General features: G+C 35.4%; 3 protein-coding genes across 5 annotated transcripts; all 3 read right to left on the minus strand.

The window, feature by feature from the left end:
• Positions 1–7,809: 7,809 nt before the first annotated feature.
• On the minus strand, positions 7,810–8,514 carry LOC21399829 (ribosomal protein S14, mitochondrial). Its single transcript, XM_010111872.2, has one exon. It carries the CDS (start codon positions 8,378–8,380, stop codon positions 8,057–8,059), a length of 324 nt encoding a protein of 107 aa, XP_010110174.1. The 5' UTR covers positions 8,381–8,514; the 3' UTR covers positions 7,810–8,056.
• A 1,027-nt stretch (positions 8,515–9,541) lies between these two features.
• Positions 9,542–13,327, minus strand: LOC21399830 (methyltransferase-like protein 13). Its single transcript, XM_024174630.1, has 4 exons — positions 11,879–13,327; positions 11,001–11,205; positions 10,082–10,160; positions 9,542–9,972 (listed from the first exon to the last, which is right to left on the minus strand). Exon 1 carries the CDS (start codon positions 13,325–13,327, stop codon positions 11,942–11,944), a length of 1,386 nt encoding a protein of 461 aa, XP_024030398.1. The 3' UTR covers positions 9,542–9,972; positions 10,082–10,160; positions 11,001–11,205; positions 11,879–11,941.
• A 604-nt stretch (positions 13,328–13,931) lies between these two features.
• LOC21399831 (serine/threonine-protein kinase CTR1) lies at positions 13,932–20,769 on the minus strand. Of its 3 annotated transcripts, none has more exons than XM_024174608.1 (15): positions 20,474–20,769; positions 19,351–19,652; positions 19,103–19,244; positions 18,760–18,863; positions 18,162–18,370; positions 17,394–17,777; positions 17,254–17,294; positions 16,751–16,819; positions 16,490–16,590; positions 16,256–16,340; positions 16,019–16,117; positions 15,766–15,834; positions 15,546–15,677; positions 14,601–14,695; positions 13,932–14,472 (listed from the first exon to the last, which is right to left on the minus strand). In XM_024174608.1, exons 1-15 carry the CDS (start codon positions 20,711–20,713, stop codon positions 14,397–14,399), a joined length of 2,148 nt encoding a protein of 715 aa, XP_024030376.1. In that variant the 5' UTR covers positions 20,714–20,769; the 3' UTR covers positions 13,932–14,396. The 3 variants fall into 3 exon arrangements, with proteins under 3 accessions (XP_024030376.1, XP_024030375.1, XP_024030377.1); XM_024174607.1 differs by having other exon boundaries at positions 17,394–17,795; XM_024174609.1 differs by having other exon boundaries at positions 14,392–14,472; positions 14,566–14,695; positions 17,394–17,795.
• Positions 20,770–25,876: the final 5,107 nt, after the last annotated feature.

Here is a 25,876-nt window from a genome sequence, read left to right on the forward strand (position 1 = left end):
TATAATTGAGTTTTGATTGGCAACAAACGTCGGGCGATTACGAACCGTCCACTCCACAAGTTTTTTTCAAACGACCGTGAAAGATTGAAAAAAGAATCTGAGACTCTGAGTCGCCCTCAAGGCATGAGGCAGTGTGTCAGTTTTGTCAGTCCTGAATTTATCTGATTGCTTACTCCAGACGTTTGCCTCACTATTGCTCTGACCAAACCTTTTCATCCCCATGCGAAAATCCAATTACTGATTGACCAAAAAAAAAAACAACATACGCAAAAAAGTGAATGAGTAAGTCCAAACTCACGTGGTTGTCGCACCAAATGTCCTAACTCTTTTCTTCTTCTTTTTTTGGAAACCAAATGCCCTACTCCTCTTTTTTTTCTTTTTTTTTTTTGAGTAAATTATTTTTTTAGAATAAAACTCAAAAAAATTTTAAATTTAAGTTATAATTTTATTTAATTTTACGTTCGTTTATAAAATTTGAGTTTTAACTGAGTTTTAACTTGAGTTTGGAGCTAAAATCTGAGTTTAATGGGTTGTTCTTTTGCATTTTTGAGTTAGGGTGACGTGAGTAATGATCTTAAGTTGAGTTTAAGTTATAAACTTGAGTTAAAATTGTAACTGAAGTTTGTGTTTGGATGTGCACATTTGAGTTATGATTTGAATTGATAATCGTTTTGAATTTGTGTTTGGGTGAGTCAAAACTTAAATTTGTATTTATATAGTATTTTAATAAAAACTCAATGGTGATGAAAAATTTTAATAGGGTATATGGGTGAAGTTTTATTCGTCTTTTCTTTGTGAATGCATAGAAAAAAAATCATCTCAATCGGAATTAAAACGAAAAAGTTATGGCATTTTTAATAATAAAAAAATATTATTCATTAACTTGAGTTCGAGTTTATGAACTCAAGTTGAAGGATAAACTTGAACTCTAGTTGAAGGAGAAACTTGAACTCCAGTTTAGCCCCAAACTCGAGTTCAAACTCGAATTCAAACTCAAGTTCAAACTCAAATTTTACAAAAGAATATAAACTTAAATAAAGTTGTAACTCGAGTTGAAACTTTTTTTGAGTTTTGTTGTAAAAGAACAACCCCTAAGTTTCTCCTCAACTCAAGTTTTTAAACTCAAATTCAAGTGAATGAACAATATTTTTTCTATTCTTAAAAACGTCATAACTTTTTCGTTTTAATTTCGATTGAGATGATTTTTTTTCTATGTGTTCACGACGAAAAGATGAATAAAATCCCACCCATATGCCCTATTAAAAATTTTCATCACCATTAAGTTTTTATTAAAATACTATATAAATACAAATTCAAGTTTTGACTCACTCAAACACAAACTCAAATAGATTATCAATTCAAATCATAACTCAAATGTGCACATTCAAACACAAACTCAAGTTACAACTTCAACTCAAATTATAATTAAAATTTAACTCAAGATCTACACTCAGGTTACCATAACTTAAAAATACAACAGAACAAAATCATGTGTTTTTTCTAATGAGATCCACCCTAAAGTAGGCATATATTGTGTGTGAAGAAAATAAAGTGTTACACATCTCTTGATATGAAGTGAAGGACTATATATGAAAAATGTTTTAAAATTTTTTTGAAACTTAGGAGGGGCGAGTAAAAATATATGTATTTATGCAATTATATTTGTATGTGTGTGTGTGTGTAAGCATTATAGGTCATGTAAGGTGACTATGTCGAGCGAGCCCACATGAGGTCTCACACTGTATTATGGATTAATAGTATCAATGCTGACATGTACACACTCTAGATGTAGAGTAGATATAACAAGGCTAAAATTTTATAAAAATTTCACAAAAAATCCTATAAATATCATTAGCATTCAGAACGTTACTTTTTTTTTTAGTTGTGGATGGACATTTAACATTAAAACACTAATTGTGTCACGAAACATCATAATTGATATCATCACAATTCTAATACATGATTGCTTAACCATGTAACTCAAGGTTGTGGCAATTAGCAATGAGCTTTATCAAGGGACCAATTAACAATATGAACCATTGCCGATTGAAAGCTAATATTATAGGCCAACCAACCAATTCAAGACCAATATCAATCTTAGGTGGAAATGTATGATCTCTATGTATGATGAAGACAAATTTTATTGGATTTATTATGGTTGTATTAACCAAGTGTGTAGTGATGTATCTAAGAAGATATATGCATGCTTTTATGGCTTATGCTCTTTGAAATTTATTCTATGCCAATTGGGGGTGCATTGGAGGGAGATTATTAGGATGGGGACTTTTTGTCTTTGCCTAAATGGGAAGGGTGGGTCCCTGCCCTAACAGCTGTAAATCAAAAGCTCCAAATTTTTTTTGTACGGAAGAAGGAGGGTTTGATGATGAAAGATCAACGATTATGATTATTGCGATTCCAAATGAGAAGAAAAACAGAGTTCAATTTCCTTTTCAAAATCATCATTGAGATTGGATAATTCTCATAATTAAAAGACAAAGTAGCTTTTCGTTTCCCTCCATTTGGTCCCCGGCCCCTTCACCAAAATCCACTGTTCCTTTTGAATTACTTTATGAGTGAGCTGTAACGGTCTTAAAAACACTTCTATTTATTCTTACAGCGTTAACATTCGATAGGCTAAAACATTTTTTTTCTAACTCTATTTCGAAAAAATTGAACCTATAAAGACACATGTTAGCTTAAAAAGAGTAGATTTTGAATAAAAATAAGATTTTCTTTACATCAAAATTTTAATTGTTTTTTCCCTTATGTGACGGTTTCACTGGTAATTTCACCATCTTTTGGTTAATCCAACTGTAATTTCATAATTAAAGTTATTTTCTTTTTGGTAGAACAGGATTTATTTATAATTAAAAGTCTCACATTATCAGGAATAATGACGTTAAAACTCTTCTAATCATCAAGGAAAAGGACGTTGCATTGAATGACGATACATTAAAACTATATCATATTAGCAAACGTTGTGACAACTTTATAATGCATATCAAAGTTTTCGCTATCTTACAAAATAATTAAACAGCAAGAAAATGGTATTTTCTCCCACGCAACAATCGAACAAGCAAAGAGACACAAAAAATAAAATAAAATAAAATAAAAAAGAAAAGTAAACGTCGACGGTGCCTCCAATCATTCAACATAACCAAATGAAGCGATATTCGGTGCTTAGTGAGTGTTGTTAGAGAATCTCTATTAGTGCTCTTGTGGAAGTAATTTGCTAGAATAGTGTTTTAAAATACTTCTTTTCTATAATCTGCTAAGTGAAAATTCCTCATGTCTTTACCCGTGAACGTAGATCAAAAGCTAAACCACCTAAATTTTTCTATCATTTTCCCTTATTTTATTTCCTATTTTAACTTAGAAATCCATTTGAAGGAATTCCTAACACAATGCGTAGTGGGGAAGAAACTATGCTATGTATGCCCTGTGCCATGGATTTGGCAAGTGGATTGAAAAATGCCGGACCAGTAACTAGTGAATACCACATCACCCTCTTGCATTAAGCTCTATTGGTTTAGTTTCAAAATTAGGGTTAATCTCTCTTCTCTCTCTCTCTCTCTTATGTCTCATTCTGCCGCTCCTCTTCCTCTTCTTTTTCTCCGTGCAGTCGCTTGCCGCCATCTCACCTCGCCGGAGATCTCCACCAATGAGAGATTTGTAGTCCTCGCGGCTGCAAGAAAGGAACGACGGATACACATATCTGCCTTCACCGTGATTCTTTGCCAGGCATCGCAGGAGTCGAGGAAGCAAAGGAAGTGGATGATCTCGATCTTGACATCCGGCATTGCAGCGCCCCAAGAGATCCCCTCGTTGCGATTATAAAAATCCGGAGATCTCTGCGCGAGGGGAGATTTCACCGGAGATCTCCCTGTTGCGTGGTGGCTGCATGGAGGAAATCGACGGTCGGAACTTTCCTCCTCTTTTTTTCTTTTTTTTCTCTTTTTTCCTAATTGTGGTTTTGGAATTTTGTTGTAATCATTTTCCATATTGTTAATGTTGTGGTTGTGGACCTTTTTAGTGGATTTTTGTGTTTTTTTCCTTGTACATATTAGGTACTCCAGTGACTTCCGCGATGGAGACGGTTGTTGCTGCCGATCATGGCGGTTACTGACATAGTTATTATCAGTTACCGGCTGAGATACCATTAGTTACTGGATGAGATATTGTTGGATTGAAAGTTTACAAATTGTTTTTGTAATTTTTCATGTACTTTCAGTGATTTTGCGGAATTTTGTTATTTTTTGGTGTTTTTTAGTATTGGTTACCGAAAGATAGGGTTGGCAATTCGGGTAGAGACACGGCGACATGACTCGAAATCCTAATAAAATTAACAGATTTGGATTTACTATAAATTGATTTAGGTCATAATTGGATTGACACGATTAATAAATGGGCTAGGTTAGAATTAACCTCCTAACACGAAGTGACACGATTAACTATATGTGTCATCTGTAATCTAATGATATGTGATATAACATGAAAGTTTATATGACATATTAAATACAAATAATGTGAATTTTAATATTTGTAGGTAAAATTCATTTATTTTTCTTAAAGGAAAAGATAAATTGACCAATAAACATATTAAATCTGTTTTGACCGTTTTAAATAAGTTATTATTATATTAGTTAGTTATTTAATATATTAATTTAAATGAGTTATACAGGTTGACACAATTAACACGAGTAATAAATAGATTGTGTTTGAGTTGATATTTTTGACACGTTTAATAAACAGGTGATCATGTTTGGGTTAATATTTTCTGACACGATTAATAAACGGGTTGACACGAACACGATCCATTAACACAAATTGCCACCCTTACCGAAAGATACTGATAGGTAACCTTCTAGTATCCAAGTGAATATTGCTCAGCATCCGTGCAGATACCGATCATCATGGTAGATGATAAGGCCCAGGTACCGGTGCTGCCGCCAACAAATACTGGTCAGTAACCATCCAAAATCCGATTGGATACTGGTATCTTGGTCAGATAATGACCGGCATCTTAAAGGTATATTTAGGCCCCATTCATTTTATCGATTCAAGTTTTGCTACAGTATAAAGTTTTCAGAAACAGTCACATCTAATTTTTTTGTTACAGTAAAAAGTTTTCACATAAAGTCACATCTCAACTCAAATTAAAAATTTAAATCAACGACCTAAACAAACCCTTAGTATTCTAAATATAGTGTGATGATATAACTGTGCTATTCTCTCCTATATCAATCCAAATCTAAAACGTGTGTGTGCACCATTTAAGTGAAGAGTCGGCTGGCTTAATTCCCTTAGTATCCGTACTCAGCACAACAATCGTATTCCCCAGAAGTTTTGTTCTTTAACGAAGGTACTCGATGCCGTGTGTTCGCAATCGCCGACCAGCAGCTCCCTACAGTTTTACGGGGCACGACATTTCATCGAACAATTGGAGGGAGCTGAGAGTGCCCGTGGCGAAGAAGCTGGAATCGGCGGTGCTGCAGCTCAAAGGGAGGTTGGCCATCGGCGGCGCCGCATGCGTGTGTGTTGTAAACTTGTGATGGAGCTATTTACTTTTTTTTTTTTTCCTCTTGAGTGGTGGAGCTATTTACTTGTACAGAGATGTTGGCATCCAACTTGGCGGGGAGGGAACAGTCATCACATCCGGGTGGTGGCTGCAGGTCGTGAGATTTTGGGGGAGGGGATATGTTTTTTTTTTTTTTTTTTTTGTTGGAAATAGATTTTTCTTTTCTAATTTTTGGATTTTTAATTTTTTTCTTTCATCTCTAAGGGTGTTTTAGTCATTTTCATGGTCAAAATTACATTTTAACCAAAAAATGTATAAATTTGTGTACTAAATATAATCTAATAGTATATGAGATTAAAAATAAAATATATACTTTTTTAATATACATAGGTATAAAAAGGTAAATAACCTAAGAGAAAATTACATAATTCAATCTGTCTAAATTTAAATCTTTATTTTTAATTTTTATTTAATATTCTTTTATTAGTATATTTGATTAAAAAGGTTATTAAAGAGTAAAAAAATTTTAATTTTAATTTATATATTTTTAAAGAGTATTTATCTCTCCACCCGAACTTCTCGACTCCTGGTCGTGGGATACAAAGAAAACTAAATCAAATTCAGATAAGGAACTAAATACACTAAAATAGCTTCACACCACCACTCAGATGGAACACAAACTTTCGTCAGATTGTTCACAGCCATTATCACTTTGAATCTGGATTCTCGGCCAGCCATTTCTGATAGCCACAGAGACGGTCTTTTTAATTAATTTTTTTTTTTCTAGAATTAACTCTTAATTATTAATGTGAAATCAATATTTATCATTGTGTTCAGCATTGTCCTTTTTATTTTGAATTTGTTTAAATTGGTCTATTCTGATAAAAGACGTTATGATCAAGAAGTCAATAATAGAAGCATAAAAAAATTAAAGGACGTTATGATCAAGAAGTCAATAAAAGTATTATACTTCTATTATAAAAGAGTAGTCAGCCTCTAGAACAGAGACTAGAGCCTTGATCCACATGCACCAGAGAAAGAAGGTTACCATTTTATAGCAGCAACAACTCCCACTAAATGAGAGCCTTCTACTTGGAGCACAACTGCAACATCTTCCAAATCCACGTGGCCTTCAGGCTTCAACGCCGCTCACCACCCCAGTTAGTTAAATCACATACACTGTCTCATGGGAAGGTCATGAATCATTAGAAATTCCTTTTTGCTCTTAGTAAAATAAAGGCTCTGTTCATTTCGCTGATTTGAGTTTAAAATTTGAGTTTTGCTACAGTAAAAAGCTCTCAGAAACAGTCATATCTAACTTTTTTGCTACAGTAAAAAGCTCTCACACAAAATCACATATCAACTCAAATTACAAACTCAAATTAGCGAAGTGAACGGACTGTGTATACTCTAAGATCTCGTTTATTTTACCGATTCGAGTTTTCAATTTCAGTTTTGTTACAGTAAAAAACTATCACAAAAAAGTCACATTTAATATTTTTACTACAGTTAAAAGTTCTCACATAAAGTCACATATCAGCTCAAGTTACGAATTGAACGATTCCTAAGGCCTCGTTCATTTCACCGATTTAAGTTTTTAATTTTAGGTTTTTACAGTAAAAAAACTTTCAGAAAATGTCACATTTAACTTTTTCTGCTACAGTGAAAAGCTCTCAAAAAATATCACATCTCAACTCGAATTAAAAACTCAAATCCGCGAAGTAAACGATTCCTAAGTCTATGCAACAATATTGTCTTTCAGAACCAAATGGCGCAGCGCAGGAGATGTCAACATCCTTACTGCAATACTGCATCTCTCAACAATTTCACAAGGTAAGTTTAGAGAGAGAGAGAGAGAGAGAGAGAGAGAGAGAACGTTCACGGTAATACAGAAGAACCTACCATAGCTCAGGGAAGGTAAACACATTGCTGATTAGACAATTCCAAGACAACAGAAAATGACACAAGGAACAGAATTAATTGCTAATAACTTGGTCTAAATCACTCTAGCAAATTTCTCGTCTCGAAATGAATAATTTCACAACACAAGGTCCTAAAGAATACCGTAATTATCAGCAACTTTCAATGAAGAAGAAATTCTAAAGAAGTTGTGGCATCAATTGGATCGTTGTCATTTAACTTTTTGCTCAAAGTTTCTGTCTTTCTATTGTCATGCGTCTCATTTTGAGGGTATTATGAAATGCCGTTGTAGTAGTATTAAGCAACAAAAGTTGTATGATCATCATCTAAAAATGGATTATAGTAACATATAATGAAACATACAGGCAACATTTCAGAAATTATCCTAATGAATTTTATTTTAGATAATAAAACTGGTGCGTTTCAGAAATATTTCGAATAAGAAGAAGAAATATGAAGCATTACAAAAAGATGTTCTATTCCATGACAGCAAAACTCTAAACAGAAAGGGATTTTGGTAAAACAAAACGCCCTAGACTACGCAAAACCGCACAATTTTCCAATCAATTTCTCCATTACCGGGGACGATCGGATCGAAATTCATTATTGTAATCGAATCTACCAAGAGGCCTTCTGGACGCCGTCGAGAAGCTTCTTGGAGGCGAGCTCGCGGAAGACGATGCGAGACATGCGGAAGAGGGTGACGATGCCGCGGGGGCGGCCGGTGAAGACGCAGCGGTTGCGGATGCGGGTGAAGGAGCTGTTGCGGGGGAGCTTCGAGAGCTTGATGCGGTTGGCCTCGCGGACGTCGTTTGGGAGAGTGGTGTCGTTGGCCAGAGCCTTGTAGAGCTTCCGTTGAAGCTCGAACTTCGCCGCCAGCTGCCTCCGGTGGTTGTCCCGGATGTTCGCGTTCTCCTTCCCCATTTCCATTACCTCCGACATCCTTTTCCTCCTGAAATTTGGATTTTCCTCACCCTTGCTTTTCTCTCTCTTATTTTTCTCTTCTCTGCAACCCCTCTCCTCTCTCTCTCTCGCACGTCCCCTTTGGGTTTTAGGTGATTTTGGTTCTGCGGCAGTCTATAAAATTACGAGGTTAAAATCCAAAAACTACCCATGATATTTAGTTTAATACTACATTTGCCCCTACATCATTTATTATCTGAGAAACACTCCTTTTTTTTTTTTCCTGAATTTGTCTAAAAGACATTCTTGTGTGTTTCCTTTTTATGAAGTTCGAAAACTATTTTTAAAAACCTGTGCCAAAATTATTACTTGAGTTTTCAAAAGGGCTTTAAAAAATAACACTTTAATTGGTTAAATTATTGAAAATACTATGCTGTAAAAGAAACAAAAGAAGCTCTCAGTGTTAGTGGGAAAATTGAAAAGAAAAATAAAATGTAAATTTGCAGAAGAAGGGACAATCGCATATGGCTCATGGGACTATAATCAAATGTTATAATGAGTATAAATATAATCACCAATTTAACATGCTTTCTTGCTCATTTTATTTGTTCACCAAACGAAGACGTAATATACTAAAGAGCTATGCTATAGGGTACGGGTGTACCATCATATAATAAAAAATGAGTCTCATAGTGTAGGACTCATTTTTTATTAAATAGCGGTATTTAACACCAGTAGTGTCTAAGCATTTTTCTAAACTAAAAGATAAATGACCAAAACAGAACCAAAAAAGCAGTACCAAAAAAAAACGCATAAAGCAGCAGACCATAGAGATACTTTCAAAACTATCAAAATGTATACCTTCAAACTTTTTAAAAGTACATATCCTATTAGTACTGCCCCATTCTAGACAAATCTTGATAAATTTAAACAAATTTTACAGAGCAATTCTATTTGGTTTGATAAGATACTTATAGGGTCTATGCGAGTCCCATCGAGTCAAAAAGAGTTTTCCAATTTTATATGTTCCCTCAGTTTTGCATGCTTTTCATCATGATTTTTGCTATAATATGATATGATGTAGGATGTTATAGTATAGATAATGGAAGGGCCCAAAACAGATGGTCATAGGATTTTGACAAAGCTTAGTCAGAAATGAACTGGAAGGAAGAATGCAAATACATCAAACTATGCTTTCAAGTTTCTTCTTTGCTATACATATGTTCAATTTTACGTTTAGGTCTTGCAAGTTCAGTGACATAGATAATCAAAACTATATTTTGGCAAGTCAGTTCAAATTATACAAGCAACAACAACCAGAGAGAGAGAGAGAGACGATTTTGTTCTCAGTGACAAAGCAAGAAATGTTTATGAGACAGGACTAATAACTACAACAAAATCTAGGGGGTATAAAATTGTATTTTCAATTTTTGAGAAGGGAAAGAAAGGAAAAAAAAAAAAGAAAAAAGAAAAAGGGTTGAGGAGCCTTCATTGGCCACTTGTTTGTTCTTGCTGTTATTTCAGGTCATATTATATGTTAACCAGGTCGATATGAGGAATTCAATATCATATGTGCAAGGCTTCCATGACATACGAGAATGAGGGGCGTCGATATGGTTCCCAGCTTAACCCTACATCAGATCAGCATCATCAACCATGATCATTAGAGATATGGAAAGATATATACTACATATACAAGTAATAAACAAAATTGTAAGAGAATTTTTTGAATCTTCTTACTTGGCCCAGCGGCTACTAGAGGATTTGCATTGGGTGGAATCTCAAGCCTCTTGTTGTTGAATCCAACTGCCGCTACAACCTGCAAAATGTTGCTGCATCACACTTTATACACTAAGAAGTTCATAACTAGTAAGCCAGAAATTGAGGTCCATATTCATAATCATAATTCAAATGTATCTATGGACTTTGCATAGTATCGTTCCTCGGAACGAAAAGGAACGAGAAAGGGATCGAGAACATAGTACAGACTGATACGAAATACGCAACAAGTAACATGTGCAATAACTAATACCACGTATTAACATGGAGAAGTTGGTGAACGAGAAAAGCTCAAAAGGGATGATGAAATAGGAGCAAAAGAACGTGAAGAAAGTGATAAAGTAGCTATAGACGGCTATTCATTTGCTCATGTTGTTTCGCCAATACCATGTTACGGATAAAACGCCCTATTATATATATATATATATACACACACACACATACTAACAAGAGCAATCTACGAAAGAAAGAAAGGCGAGAAGAAATACACAATATTCATGTCATGCGCAAGCATGTCAGAAACCGCTTCAGATAGAGCCATACAGGATTTTATTTGTTTTACTCAATTATTCAACTCCTGCAATTTCCGTACCAAACTAATGTGATTGAATCATACTTTCAGAAGTAGTAAACAAAATTATCATTACTTATTTGAATCCACAACAAACTCTATATCAACCCACAAACTAGACTAGATTGGTATCCGAAAATAAAGGATACTGCAGACACATCCAAAACTTTTGACAAATAAAAATAGCAGTGTGTTCTAGTAGCAGCAAAAGTTTCAAGAAATAGTGTAAAGGGTTATTCTACTAGCTGCAAATTCATGCAATCATGGACAAAGTATAAGAGCACATGCATGATAAGACAAGGGAATCACCTGAAGAAACATCATCAAATGCAAGAGCAAGTGATTGGCAGTCAAAGAAATAAAGTTTAGCCTGTGTCTGAAAGTCCAGTAGTCTTGACCGATATAAATTTTGGATGGCATAGTGGGGAAGAAACTACTGTGGACAATGCACTATTAAGGGAAGAGTCGGGCTGGTTTAATACTCCTTGCATCCAGAGCAAATCAACCATATTCCCTGCGAAGAAATACGGAGAGCGAATTTCACTTTTCTTCTTAAACAAAGGTACTTGATGTTGTTTGTCATTCTTGTAATTCATGCAAGTCATGTATATAAAACTATTAAAGTTATTTTTAACAAGGTAATAAACGAGGCTAAACTGCTTTCTGTGCGGCCAACACTTATGAAGCCTGTCATATTATCATCTTTTCCAACCCTTTTCAACCTGATATGCCCATATGCCCTTACTTGAAATAGCCTTTCCCTAGCATCTAAGGTAGAACATAATTGTCCTTAGTTGGATAAATCACATAAATAAGTTTTATGAGTATGTCATGAATTATTAAAAATTCTTCTCTCTTTTAGTTAAATAAAATGTATAGTCAACGCAACATACTTCAGAATCAAATTGCACAAGGCAAGAGGCACCAACAACGCTACTGCAATATTAGCATCCCTTAATGATACGACAAGGTAAGTGTCTGCCAAAATCTACAAAAGAATTCGGAATAAACACTCGGGGCATACCTAAGAGCCTAACATAGTGCTTGGTGCTTAACATATTGCTGATTAGACAGTCATTCAAAGGAACAGAATAAATTGCTTAGTGCTTGGTGTAAATCATGAAAGAAAAATAAAAATGACAGAAGTCACAGAACGAGAAGGAATCTAACTATATTCCGAATATTACTCTGGCTCCCGGAGGGTCTTTGGATAAGATCTTCCTCTACCACCCGAAGATCACAACAAGACTTCAAATTTTCTTTATCGAATCCATGAATGCTCCTGAAATAACCCCTCGCAGCTTACTAATGAAAGAATAATCAGAGTCGCTTATTGAAGGTGTACGGGGTGTTGCCATGGCAATAAGAACAAAATTTTCTCCATTTCCCACATCTATTTCGTACAACTCACTGAAAATCTCTCGAAAATCATGCTTCATTGTCTCATAAATGGCGCTATTCCGAGGAACAACATTGATAGCCAGGATTCCCTTATCAAAGAGAATCGATCTAGCAGCCAAAAGGACACGCTTCCTTCTAAACGCCAACGGTGGAGCGCACACACCATTTTCGGCATCACACGAATCTAAATCAACCATGATAACATCAAATTCACCACCAACACCATCCATGTCAAAACCATTCAAAGAACTTGCATTCTCCCCACGAGCACAAAGAGCAACTTTCTCAACAAACTCCATCGCATCCCCAACAAAAACTTTGAGAAATTCACATTCTTCCAATCCGAAAAACTCTCTACCAACCTTCAAAACCTCCTCATCCTCTTCCACACCCAATACCTCAAAACCCAGTTGGGTTCTGAGAAATGCAAGCAAAGCCCCACCACCAACTCCTAAACACAAAGCTCTTGGCATAAACCCACCACAAAACCTTTCCTCAATATGACCACTAATTAGCCCAAGGCTTGCCACCATTGGAGACAAGTAAGGATGTACTAAAACCCCAACATCAGGCCTAAACAACTCAACTTCACCAATTCCCCCACAATCTGATCCAAAACCCATCTTGGGAACAATGCGTACTTCAGTTTGGACCAAATTGGGCATTCTCTTAAACCTCAATCGCCTCCTAAATTCCCTTTCTGAGCACTTTTTATTTTCAATCTCCACATCTTCAACCAACATTTCACCAACCAAAGACCCAACAAAAGTTCCCAAAACCACACTAGAAATCACATTATCCTCGTAACTCAAAATGGGAATCTCGGGAATTCCGTGTTCGAAGCAGGACTTAGGCGACAAAGCGAGAAAAAGGGGGTTCAAGCTAACCTCGAGGTCGTTCCGGTACGACATGTCGTTTTCCACCGGATGACGACGGTAAATCTCCATCGAAGGGCGGGAATCTCCTCCGGGCTGATTGCCGGCGAGGATTAGGCGGGAGATTCTGGGGGAGTTGAGGAGGAGCTGGAGGTGGCCGGATTCGGTGGAGAAGATCCAGTCGGACTCGCGGCGGTCGGGGACGAACATGGCGGCCACTCGAGGCGGATCGGCCGGTCGACCTGGCGAGTCGAGGACGGCAATTCGGAGGCGGGAGGTGGGATTTTGGGGGTTGGGGAAGGTGAAGGCGATGAATCGAGATGGGTTTATGGTCTCGAACGTGGCTTTGTTCAGCGCCATTGCTTAGTTTCAGGCTTCAGAAGTTTCGAATTTCTGTTAACGTTCTTCTAGAAGTTTCCAATGGATTTATGGTCGCGAACTTTGAGATGACCTCCGACCAAGTTCGCACTTCATCAGCTTCTTTTTTTCTTCATTTGTTCATTATTTTTTACTACTATTTTTTTTTCTTTTTTCTTTTTCTTTTTTCTTTTTTCTTTTTTCCTCAAAGGCTCTCTGATTCAAGTAGTTGGTAATAAAGCTCTATTACGTCCTATTCTGTTATTTTGGGTTTATAAATCATTTTTTTTATTTCTAATAAATAAGTCAATCTTAAAGATAGAACTTGATTTCTAACCATTAATATAGTTAAAATCACATCAAAATAAAAAATATGAAAAAATAAAAAGTATAGAGAACGTATAATTTTTAATACAAACCTGCGACGAAAAAAAATAAACTAACGTTAGTTCAGAAACTCCCTTAAAATAAAATAATATATTCCTACAGTTTTGCTTTTCATTCTGTTACGTTATGATTTTTGCTATTATATGATGCTCAGAACACAGTACCGGTATGATGTCCTATCATAGGACCCAAAAGAGAGGTCATAGAATTTGACAAAAGCTAAGCCAGAAACGAACTCAAAGAGAACGCGAAGACATCAAACTATGCTTTCAAGTAGTTTCATTGCTACATACACGTTTAGGTTTTGCAAGTCAAGTGACATAATTGACAACTATTTTTTTGGTAAGTTAGTTCAAACTATACAAACATAAATAAATAAAGCTTATAAACCAACTGTTCTTGGTGGCGCTGACAAGTCAAATTGTATGTTGTTGGGGACGGTGTTGACGCCGTAGTTGAGGAGGAGCCTCGGGAGTCAGCAGCAGAGCAGGGGGAGGGGCCCATGGAACTTTCCATGAATTCCATAGTTGGGATTCCATCGGTGAACACAATGCAGGTGAAAGATACAAACTTCCTCAACAAGTTTATTCAGCAAACCAATCCACGTCAGCACTAATCACTGACGTTTATTCCTCCTACTATAGACCATCAGCCTCTGGTTCTTATCATATGTTAACCGGGTCGGTCAATGTGTGGAATTAAATATCAAATGCTGCAAGACTTCCATGACATATGCAAACGAGGGTCGTCGATATGGTTCCCTGCAGCGGTTAACCGCACATCAGATCAGTATCACCAACCATCGCCATTAGAGACAGAGAAAGGTATATACAATATATGTGTGAAGTAATTACACTAAATTGCAAAAGAAGTTCTAGGATCTTTTTACTTGGCCCAGCAGATCTCAATTAAAGCGGCTACTTGAGGATTTACATGGGGGGGAATTTCAAGCCTCCTGTTGTTGAAACCAACTGCTGCTACAACCTGCGAAGTATTTTGATGCATCTTATTTCACATTTCACGAACTAAGAAGTTCAAAATTAGTAAGCCAGAAATTCAGGCCCATAATAATCATAACTCGAATTATGTATGGACTTCGCATAGTACCAATCCTTGAACAAAATGGAAAGAAAAAGGGATAGAGAACATAGTACAGACTGATATGAAATACAAAACAAGTAACATGCACAATAACTTATATCCAGAATTAACGTGGAGAGGTTAGTAAAAGAGAGAAGCTCAAAAGGGATGATGAAATGAGAGCAAAATAACATGACAGCAACTCCTTCAACAAATAGAGAAGGTTGTCCCTCTACTCCATAGTCCATTCCTTTAGTCAGGAATGGCGGGATAAAGCACATATAATATTTATAGTGGTTCACCCTTAATACAAGAATCATCCACTTTCAGCTGCCACGGTTTTTTTCACTATGAGGAAGAAATAGTTTACAAGGGAATAAGTGTAATTAGCACAACCGTAAGACGTGTGAAAATCACAATATACAGGTCGAACAGCGAGCTAACTCTGTGCGAGGACAATAGTTAGGCTCCACAGAGCCAACATAACAATTACCAAGCATTCGCCTAAAATTGTTATTCATCCTTTCCAACTCAATCCTCCTATTCTCCGAAATTCGAAAAAGCAACCACCTTGGATGATAAGAAGACAATTGACGAGGGTATATTATCTACTGCAAGCAAAGTTAGGAGAAGGGAGAAGCCCGAACCATCACAATTCGAGGAGTTGTGTAAAAATCAAGTTCACAAGTAAAATAAAGTTGTCTCAGCAACCTTATAATGATCGCTTAAACAAAACAAAAAAACAAAAAACAACCTGTGCCGCACTTAAATTGCACCATGGCTGCCGCAGGGTCATCAGTTCCCACAGGATCACACCGAAGCTATAAACATCAGATTTCTCATTCGATGGCTCATCAAGGAGAACTTCAGGTGCCATCCACTCGGGCTATTGAAAATAAACATGAGAGGAGAAGAGTTTAGAATCTTAATGCACAAATGCATGCTTTCAACGCAAATAGGTTGATGAAACTCACTGTGCCTGCGGCAGTTTTGGAGGAAAGAAATGTGTTCACCTTTGAGCGGGAAAGGCCAAAATCACACACCTGAGCAATCACATACATCATTATTGTCTTTGAAAATGGCTAACACAATGAATTCTCTAAGTTGCTTTGCCTTGACATTATGCAGCTCAAGAAAAGATATGAAGGAGAAAACGCTCTTTCAAAGTCTTAAACAGGGACTATCATATAAATCTCTCATAACAAAGTTCTCTTTTTCCATACTTACTTTTACTGTATATGTACTGTCAACTAAAAGATTTGGTGACTTCAGATCTCGATGGACTATGGGAGGTTTAAGTTGATGAAGATAATTCATCCCATTTGCCTGTACAAATCAATAATAAATCTGAGTTCCAAAAGAACTTACAATATCATGACAAAGATCTTTCACCAAGTCTTTTGCATATAGAGATATAGATAGAGACAAAATATATATATCAATCTAACTATACCGAGACAATACCACGTCATAAGCCATATTCAACCGGAGCCTTTCATCTAGTATGACTGCAGCATCAGGCATCCGTAGAACTTTATACAAGCAGCCGCTGCAATTAAAAATAATAATAATAAGAACAGCGCTTAGTGCATAAAAAACTAAAGCAAGGAGCAAAGAGCAATATATTGAAAATTATGGAACATGTATAAAATAAAATAAAAACAATTCACGAGAGATCGCATTGGACAATCTTGTTACTTTGATAAGTATTCTGTAACTATGGACAAGTTTGGGGGCTGAATAATAGCACCAAGAAAGCTAACAATGTTAGGATGCTGCAACCGTTTCATTATATTGACCTACAACCATAACAAACACCAAAAAAAGTATGTGTTTGTTTAATCAAATAGAAATAAAATTAAAAATAAAGTACAAAGTACACCATCATTTATACTTAAACAATTTATTCTTTTCCTTTTTTTTTTAATTTACATAAAGCCCAAAGTAAACAAAGTATACCTCCTTAAGAAATTCTCTGAAGTTACTTGCATGAAAATCTTGTTCCTTGAGAATTTTGACAGCAACATCCTAAGATTATTAGAATATTCGATTTCAGAAGCTGCTGGGGACACTTCCACTGAGATTGAATGCCAAACAACGGAATGCAGAATGGTACAACCAAAGGCATGGTAAGAAATTTTACACACATAATTATGAGACAATAACCTTTAAAACGGAGCAAAGAGAGCAGTCTATTGGTAACTCTATCAAATCCACCCCAAAAGTGGATACTCAATTAAGATCACAATCAAATTATAAAATGTAAGGAAAAAAAAAAATAAGTCCAGCACGCAAATATCTGACATCAGATGCAGGTTAATTGTTTGGTTTAATAATTTGTATTTTTATCACAAAAGAACAAAGTCACTCTAAGTGATATATATGATTTAGAACAAAAAGGAACTTCAAGAGCAACAAGATATAGCAAAATAATATATCAAAAGTAAAGAAAGAATACTTACAGAACCACACCACTTAGCATGATAGACAGTTCCAAAAGAGCCTGAAAAGCATTTATGATCTCAGATTTTTTTTTTTTTTTTTTTTTTAAGATAAAAACCATAGCATGAAGAGAAACGTGATTTAAAACAATGACAAATACCTGATCCAATTTTCTTCATTAAAACAAGTTCATTCCATTGGATGTTTGAATCCTCCTCAGTGTCCTTACCAAGATAGAATTCGCGACTTGATGTATCATGCACGTGATTAGAGAAAACAGGGGGAGCATCTCTATTATAAGACGGTCGGATGTGACGTGGCTGAATAAAATCTTGGACCAAGAATGTCGAGTCCATAATATTTGGAAATGGATCAGAAAAGACTAGCCTCTGATGATCCCTAGAATTGGTGGCATTCCAAGCAGATCTTTGGAGCAAAGGTGATGCAGATGATTTATGCTTGTTAAAAGAAGAGGGCACAGCATTGTTCCTTCTAAAGTAATTCATATTAAAGCCTTCAGTTATCCTTGGACCTTCCTTCTCATCTGTATTTTTAGCAGTACCTATATCATAATGATCAACATAATGTTCTCACAAGTAATTACAGTAACTGTAAGAGCATGTTTGTTATTTTATTACTATCATAGATCTATCAAGACTATTTTTGACTTATAACATATTTTCCTCATTGAAGAAGTAGTAAACAAAATTATCACTATTAATTTTATTCCACAGCAAACTCCAACAGAGGGTTCGCAACTAGATTCGCATCCGAAAGTAAATGATTCTGCAGACATCCAAAACTTTTGACAAAATAATGATGTGTTTGTATTAGTCCAAGTCTCAAGTAACAGTGGAAATGGATATCCTATTAGATGCAATCATAGGCAAAGTGTAAGAGCATATGCATGATAAGACAAGGGAATCACCTGAAGAAACGTCATCAAATGCATGAGCAAGTGATTGGCAGTCAAAGAAATAAAGTCTAGCCAGTGTCTGAAAGTCCAGCATGGTCTTGACCGATTTAAATTTTGGATGACATAGTGGGGATGAAACTAGTGTAGACAATGCACTGTTAAGTGAAGAGTCAGGCTGGCTTAATACTCCTGGCATCTGGAGCAAGTCAACCAAATATTCCCTGGAAGAAATACACAGAATAAGTTTCACTTTTGTTCTTAAACAAAGACACTCGATGCGTGTAATCCATGTAAGTCATGTAAATACTTTTAAAGTTATTTTTAACAAGGTAATAAACGGAGTTAAACTGCTTTCTATGCAGCCAACAATTATGAAGCCTGTCATTTTATAATCTTTTCCAACCTTTTTCAACCCAATATGCCCTTACTAGAAATACTAACCATATCATGTGGAACAAATAATCATCCTTAGTTGGGAAAATCACATAAATAAGTTTTTATGAGTATGTCATGAATCATTAGAAATGTCATGAATCATTAGAAATGTCATGAATCATTAGAAATTCTTTTCTCTTTTGGTAAAACGAAATGTACAGTCAACGCAACATACTTTTCAGAACCGAATTGTACAAGGCAGGAGGCACCAGCATCGCTACTACAATATTTGCATCCCTTGACGATTCGGCAAGGTAAGTTAACTATGTCTGCCAAAATCTACAAAATAATTCAGAATAAGCACTCAGGATAATACATAAGATCCTAACATAGCACAGGGAAGGTAAACATATTGCTAATCAGACAATTGTTCAACAGAGCATAATAAATTGCTTAGTCTTAGTGAAAATCATTTAAGAAAAATAAAAATGACAGAAAAAGTGGGAATCTAGCTACAATAACGTGGCAACTGACAAAATACAAATTTATGCACATGAGACTAAAGTTGTGAGAATTACTTTAAATAGTAAAGCACGATGGACACAGAGTCCGGTAGACAAGTACCCAATTGGAATTACAATGGAGCCTATGCAGTCTCTCAGAGCCTTAGTGCAGTCATTCCACTGTGTAGCCAACTCCTCTTCCGTGGAAGCCTCACCCCTTGAGATAACAGTAAATGCTCATTAGAAGAAACGACGAATCATGAGCATTAACAAGAAATCATTCAAGATCAAAAGTTACTATGAAAAGGAACTATAGAATTCACCCCATTTGAGTGCAGACAAGAGTTGCGAGCTGTTGAATCACATCTACTGTGGTGAGCCAACTACTAGAAAGACAAAGGACCCAATGTTGTAGCTCCTTTAAACCCGGATCTCTCAATTTATCTATCAGAACCACATTAACAGACGAATCATTATGAGGGTCAATGTCCTTCAGTGATTCCAAAGACGGAACTCGGCCAGAGGAACCCTGGTCAGTGCTTATATTCCATGCGTACGGGTCCATTCCATGGATGAGGTAAAACCCATCAGGAATTTTGTCAGAGTAAGACAAACAGCCATTCACCTGGTGCAAATGTAGAGATATGACAAATCACAAAGCAAACTAGATCACACACAGTAAAAACAATACTGGCTTGAGAACCATGATGGTGTCAATTGTCATCTTCTTCACTTTCCTATGTTTTGTACACAACCGATTGTTGACTTTTGAGAAACTCCAAAACTAAAGAAACCCCGTAAAAGAAAACTGATCTCTAATTAGTGCTTATAAATCCATGGCAACGGGTTAATTCCATGGATGCGGTAAAACTTATCATGAGTTACGGCAGAATAAAATAAACAGCCATTCACCTGCTGAATTGCACAAATATGGTAAAATTCTCGGAGCAAGAAAGACAACCTAAACTGAATACAAAACTGGCTTATGAAATTATAATTGTGCATAATCTTCTTTGTTTCCCTATATTTTCCACAGAACCAACTATTGCTTTTTGTTAAATCCCACAACTGAAAGAAGATCAACAAAACAGAAATGATCACAGACAGATGATCAGTGCTTATATTCCGTGCATAAGGCTTCATTTCATGGTAAGATAAGCACGCACTCACAAAGTAAAATAAACACCCATTCACCTAGTAAGATATGACAAAATCACAAAGCAAACTAAACCACCTAAAGTGAACATAATACAGCTACAATTCCTGTGCCATGCATAGAAGCCCATTTCATGGATTAAGTAAAAGAAAACCCATCACAAATTTGTCAAAAAACAAATCACAAAGCAAAAACAGACAACAAAAGGTGAACTAGAGAAAACCCATAAGACAAAATAACTGATTTCTTTTTAATTATTGTTGGGTATTCCTTGAAAAACAAAAGATTACCCAGAAACGATGAGAGATGGATTGAGCAGAAGCGGAGGTTGAAATCGAATCATGGGATTTGATTTTGAAGTCCAAGAAATTGGGATCGTCAGCAGAAGCAGCCTGAGAGGAAAGCCTCAGAGCCAAAGCCAGCTGCAGCTGATAGCTCTCCTGGGCCTGCAACGGCCAGCTCTTAAACGACGCCGTTTCGCTGCAATCGCCGCCGCCATGCACGGCGAGGCCAGTACTCCCTGACGCCATGGGAGAACGTCAGAGCTCAAGAACTGGGTGTCGTTTTGCTTCTTTTTTTTTTTTTTTGGTTGCTACATGATTTTGTTATTTGGGGAAAGAAAAGTAGAAGAAATTAAAGTATTTTATAATAATATTTTAATACAAATAATAATATGATAAATAATAATAAATGTTAAAATTATTATTTTATATTTCATTTTTTTATTAAATTTTTTCTCTATTTTTTCTTTTCTCGGAAGGATTAAAAATTGATTAGTCTGATATTTATTTTCATTCTTTTCTCATTTTTTCTTTACAAAATAATTTATGGTGTGTTTAAAACTCATTTTAAAATAATTTTATTTTTTTTATGAAAACGTTTTCAATCTCAGACATAAATTATTTTTAAAAATACATTTAGTACTTTTATTAAGAGATTATTTTTAGTATAAAAAAACTAATTAATATCTCTCTTTCTCTCTCTGCTCGAGAGATAAGAAAACGAAAACAAAAAATAAAAAACGACAAGTCATTTTTTATTTCTTTCTCATTTTATACTAAATTAAAAAATTATTTTTATTTCTGTTTTTTATCTTTATTACATCAAACGTCGTTATAAAAATATTTTTATTTTTTTCTTAAAAAATGTGAAAATAAAAATAAGATCCATTCTAAATACGACTTTAAAATTCTATTTTCTTTATAAAATTCTTCCTCTATTATTTTTTATTCTCTTTTATACCCTACCAAACACATTGTCAAGCTCAATTACTGGGATTTCGAAGAATTTTTTCCAAACTGTCAGTTTACAATTACGGAACAAACTTTTTAGTGGTGGCAGAGAAATGGGCTTTTTCAGTCAATAGCCTCTGAATAGAACGCCATGTATACTTAGGAGACGTTTGGTTCATGGATTAGAATCATGTGATTAAAATTATTTTCGATTTACGTATATTTTTTGTGAGAGAAAACACTGTAGCGAACCATGAACCATGATTCAAATCATGGTTTGAATCCTCCAACCAAACATCCCCTTAAAGTTAAACCCGTTCAATTCGGTGATTGGGGCTGTTCTTTTATCGCTTTTGAGTTAGATGATTTGAGTGTAGATTTTGAATTGAGTTTGAGTTATAACTTGAGTTGAAGTTGTAACTTGAGGCCTTGTTCACTTTGCGGATTTGAGTTTTCAATTCGAGCTGAGATGTGACATTTTCTGAGAGCTTTTCACTGTAGCAGAAAAAGTTAGATATGACATTTTCTGAGAGCTTTTTACTATAAAAATCTAAAACTAAAAACTTGAATCGGTGAAATGAACGAGGCCTCAAGTTTTTTAAACGGTTGTGTACATTTGAGTTATGGTTTGAAATAAGAATTTTTTTGAGTTTGTGTTTGAGGCCTCGTTCACTTCGGGGATTCGAGTTTTTAATTCGAGCTTAGATGTGACATTTTTTTAGAGCTTTTCACTGTAGCAGAAAAAGTTGATGTGACATTTTCTGAGAGTTTTTTACTGTAAAAATCTAAAACTGAAAACTCGAATCGGTGAAATGAACGAGGCCTGAGTGAGTCAAAACTTAAATTTGTATTTAGATAGTATTTTAATAAAAACTCAATGCTGATGAAAAATTTTAATATAGTATATGGGTGGAGTTTTATTCGTCTTTTCGTTGTCAACGCATAGAAAAAAAACCATCTCAATCAGAATTAAAACGAAAAAGTTATAGCATTTTTAAGAATAGAAAAAATATTGTTCATTAATTTGAGTTCGAGTTTCTGAACTTGAGTTGAAGGGGAAATTTAAACTCAAGTTTTAGTCCCAAACTTGAGTTGAAATTCGAATTCAAACTTAAAAGAATATGAACTCGAATAAAGTTGTAACTCGAGTTGCTTTTTTTGAGTTTTTAACTCAAAAATAGGGCTGCCGAACAATCCCTTAAATTTTTAATTTGAGTTGAGATGTGATCTTATATGAAAATTGTTTATTGTAGTAAAAAAAATTAAATATAATTATTTTTAAGAGCTTTTTACTGTAACAAAACTTGAATTCTAAACTCGAATCGGTGAAATAAACGGGACCTTAAGCTCCTTTCATTTCAACGACCGTTCATTTTACTGATTTGAGTTTAGAATTTGATTTTTATTACAATAAAAAGTTGTAAAAAACAGTCATATTTAATTTTTTTACTATAATAAAAAGATCTCACATAAAGTCACATCTCAACTCGAATTAAAAATTTGAATCATCGAATTAAACAAACCTCATGTTATCCTTGTTTGAAATAAAATTAAAAAAAACAAAAAATAAAACTAAGATCTCGTTCATTTCACCGATTTAAATTTTAAATTTTAAGTTTTTATAGTTAAAAGTTCTTAAAAAATATCACATTTAATTTTTTATAATATTGTTAAAAATTTTTAAAAAATATTATATCTTAGCTCAAATTAAAAATTTAAATCCGCGAAAACCCAAACTTTCAGATATTATTATTAAAAATAAAAGAAAATAAAATAAAAAACCCAAGCCCCCTTATTTTCCTCTTCCCCTTCTCTCTCTTCTTCTTCAAAAACATCCGCCACCCAAAACCTCGGCGGCCGCTCCACGTTCGATCAGCACCACTCACCTCCGATCGACGCCCCTCCCCCAACCCACCCGCACCTGCGTTCAACGCGGCTCCCCCAACCCCCACCTCCGATTTAGGCCACAAGCACCGGACTGCCCTTTTGTCCTTTCGGACCGCCGCTCTCTCCTCCTTTCGGACCGTCGCTTTCTCCTCTTCCGGAACGTCGTAGTCTCTCTTCCTCCAGACCGCCCCCATTTCCTCCTCGTAATTGCAATGGCACAAAGCCAAACCTCCAAGTCGGGAAACGACTCCGAAGGAATAACCGGGACGCCGCCCTAACCGGTCGGCGGCAACAATTAGCCACCATCACAACCGACGGCCACCACTCCTAGCACGGCGGAGACACTACAATCACGGGACGTGGAACCATCGGTAAATTTAGTTAGTTGATCACTTTGAGAATGTGTATATTTATAATTTGAATTGGTATATGAATAGAAGGAAAGCTATGGAAAAGTTCAGTTTAGAAGCTTATTATGAAATACGCATAGTCTGAACTTTGAACTAATTTCCTTAATGTTAGAATATATGTGTAGAATTTGCTCTTGGTCCATTGCCTTTCTTTTTGTCGTCCTTTTGCTCACTGTAATGTTTTTTTTTTTTTTTGAATAAATGAAAAAAATTTGAAATGAGAGTTGTGTGTAATTCATCCTTTTCTTGGGATTCAAGAGTTGTTCTTTTACAATGAAATTCAGACAAAATTTGAACTCGAGTTACAACTTTATTTAAGTTCATGTTCTTTTGTAAAATTTAAATTTGAACTCGAGTTTAAACTCGAATTTAAACTTGAGTTTGAGGCTAAACTCGAGTTTGAACTTGAGTTTGTGGCTAAATTCGAGTTTAAGGGCTTGTTCTTTTCGAGTTTAACTTGAGTATAATTTTTGAGTTGAATTTGAATTATAACTTGAGTTGAACTTGTAACTTGAGTTTGTGTTTGGTTGTGTACATTTGAGTTATAGTTTGAGTCTTTGAGATAAGAATCTTTTTGAATTTGTGTTTGAGTGAGTCAAAACTTGAATTTGTATTTAAGATAGTATTTTAATAAAAACTCAATGTTAATGAAAAATTGTAATATGGTATATGGGTTGGGTTTTATTCGTCTTTTCGTTGTCAACGCATAGAAACAAAAATCATCTCAATCAGAATTAAAACGAAAAAGTTATAGCATTTTTAAGAATAGAAAAAACACTGTTCATTAAGTTAAGTTCGAGTTTCTGAACTCGAGTTGAAGGAGAAACTTGAACTCGAGTTTTAGTCCTAAACTCGAGTTTGAACTCGAGTTTAAACTTAAAAGAACATGAACTCGAATAAAGTTGGGGCTGTTCGGTTGCTATAACTCACTCAAGAAAAGCCCACTCGAGTGATGATTTTGGCCCAAAACGCGTTCGACGCAGCTATTTCTCGAAACCAAACTCGAACATTAATTCGAGTTACCTACCCTTTCTTGAGTTCATCTCCATCCCTGCAACTCGAGTTAACTTCTCTGCACTCCTACAGTGGTACAGTGCTCGAAATTTCTCCTTTTTTGTTTCTTTTGTTTCGATTCTCTCATAGCCCGATCCTGTTCAATTTCCTTGAGAAAGAAAGAGAAATTTGAAAAAAATGTCAAGAGTCGCAGAATTCCCAGTCACGGCACGAGCCCACTTGGCCGTGCTCTCGGCTCACCTCGCCAGCGCATCGCTCGAGCCGACCGAGCTCTTCGGCTCCGCCGCTCTCGAGCTGAACTGCGTCTCGGCTCAGACCTTCGACCCGCCACCGCCGAACCTTAAGGGCTCCTTGACCATAGTCGACGAGCGGACGAGTCGGAGTTACCAGGTCCAGGCCTCCGACGAAGGCACCGTCAAAGCCACCGATCTCAAGAAGGTTTTATTTTTCTGCCATAACCGACCAAATTCAACAGATTTTTTTCTTTTTTCTGAAAAAAACTCTGATCTTTGGTGTTTTATGTGGAATTGAAGAATCGCGTTTGTGAGTTTTGTAGATAACGACGAGAAGGAATGAGAAGGTATGAATATGAATTAGATGGACAAATGGATTGTGCCCGGAAGAGGGAAGATTTTTTGGGCTTTTTTTTTCTCTTTTTCAATTTTACCTTCCAATAAGGTGGAATTGTATTGAAGATCTTATTGTGCATTTGAGAAGAAGACATGTGATGTTTTTGTTCTGGATTTTGGTATTTTGCTGAGCTATGGTGCATTTGAGAGGACGAGGGATGAGCAAAGAGAGCGTGAAGAAGGGTTGGGGGCTAAGGATTTATGTATTTTTTAAAATTACCATATTACCCAATAATTATTTACAAATAATTCCAATTATTCATATTCAATTATAAAAAATATAATAAATTCAAAAAATAAAAAAATTGTAAATGAATTGAATAAAATTAAAAAAAAAAATGATATCCATTGTTCACAACTCAAGTTTTACCATAAATAAACATAAACTCAAAAAGATTCTTATCTCAAATCATAACTCAAGTATACACAATCAAACGTAAACTCAAATTATAACTTCAACTCAAATTATAATTCAAACTCAACTCAGAAACTTAACTCAAAAATACTTACAAAAGAACAAG

The sequence above is a fragment of the Morus notabilis genome, unplaced genomic scaffold (assembly GCF_000414095.1).
Source record: "Morus notabilis unplaced genomic scaffold, ASM41409v2 Scaffold112, whole genome shotgun sequence".
In the NCBI taxonomy this organism is placed as follows: domain Eukaryota; kingdom Viridiplantae; phylum Streptophyta; class Magnoliopsida; order Rosales; family Moraceae; genus Morus; species Morus notabilis.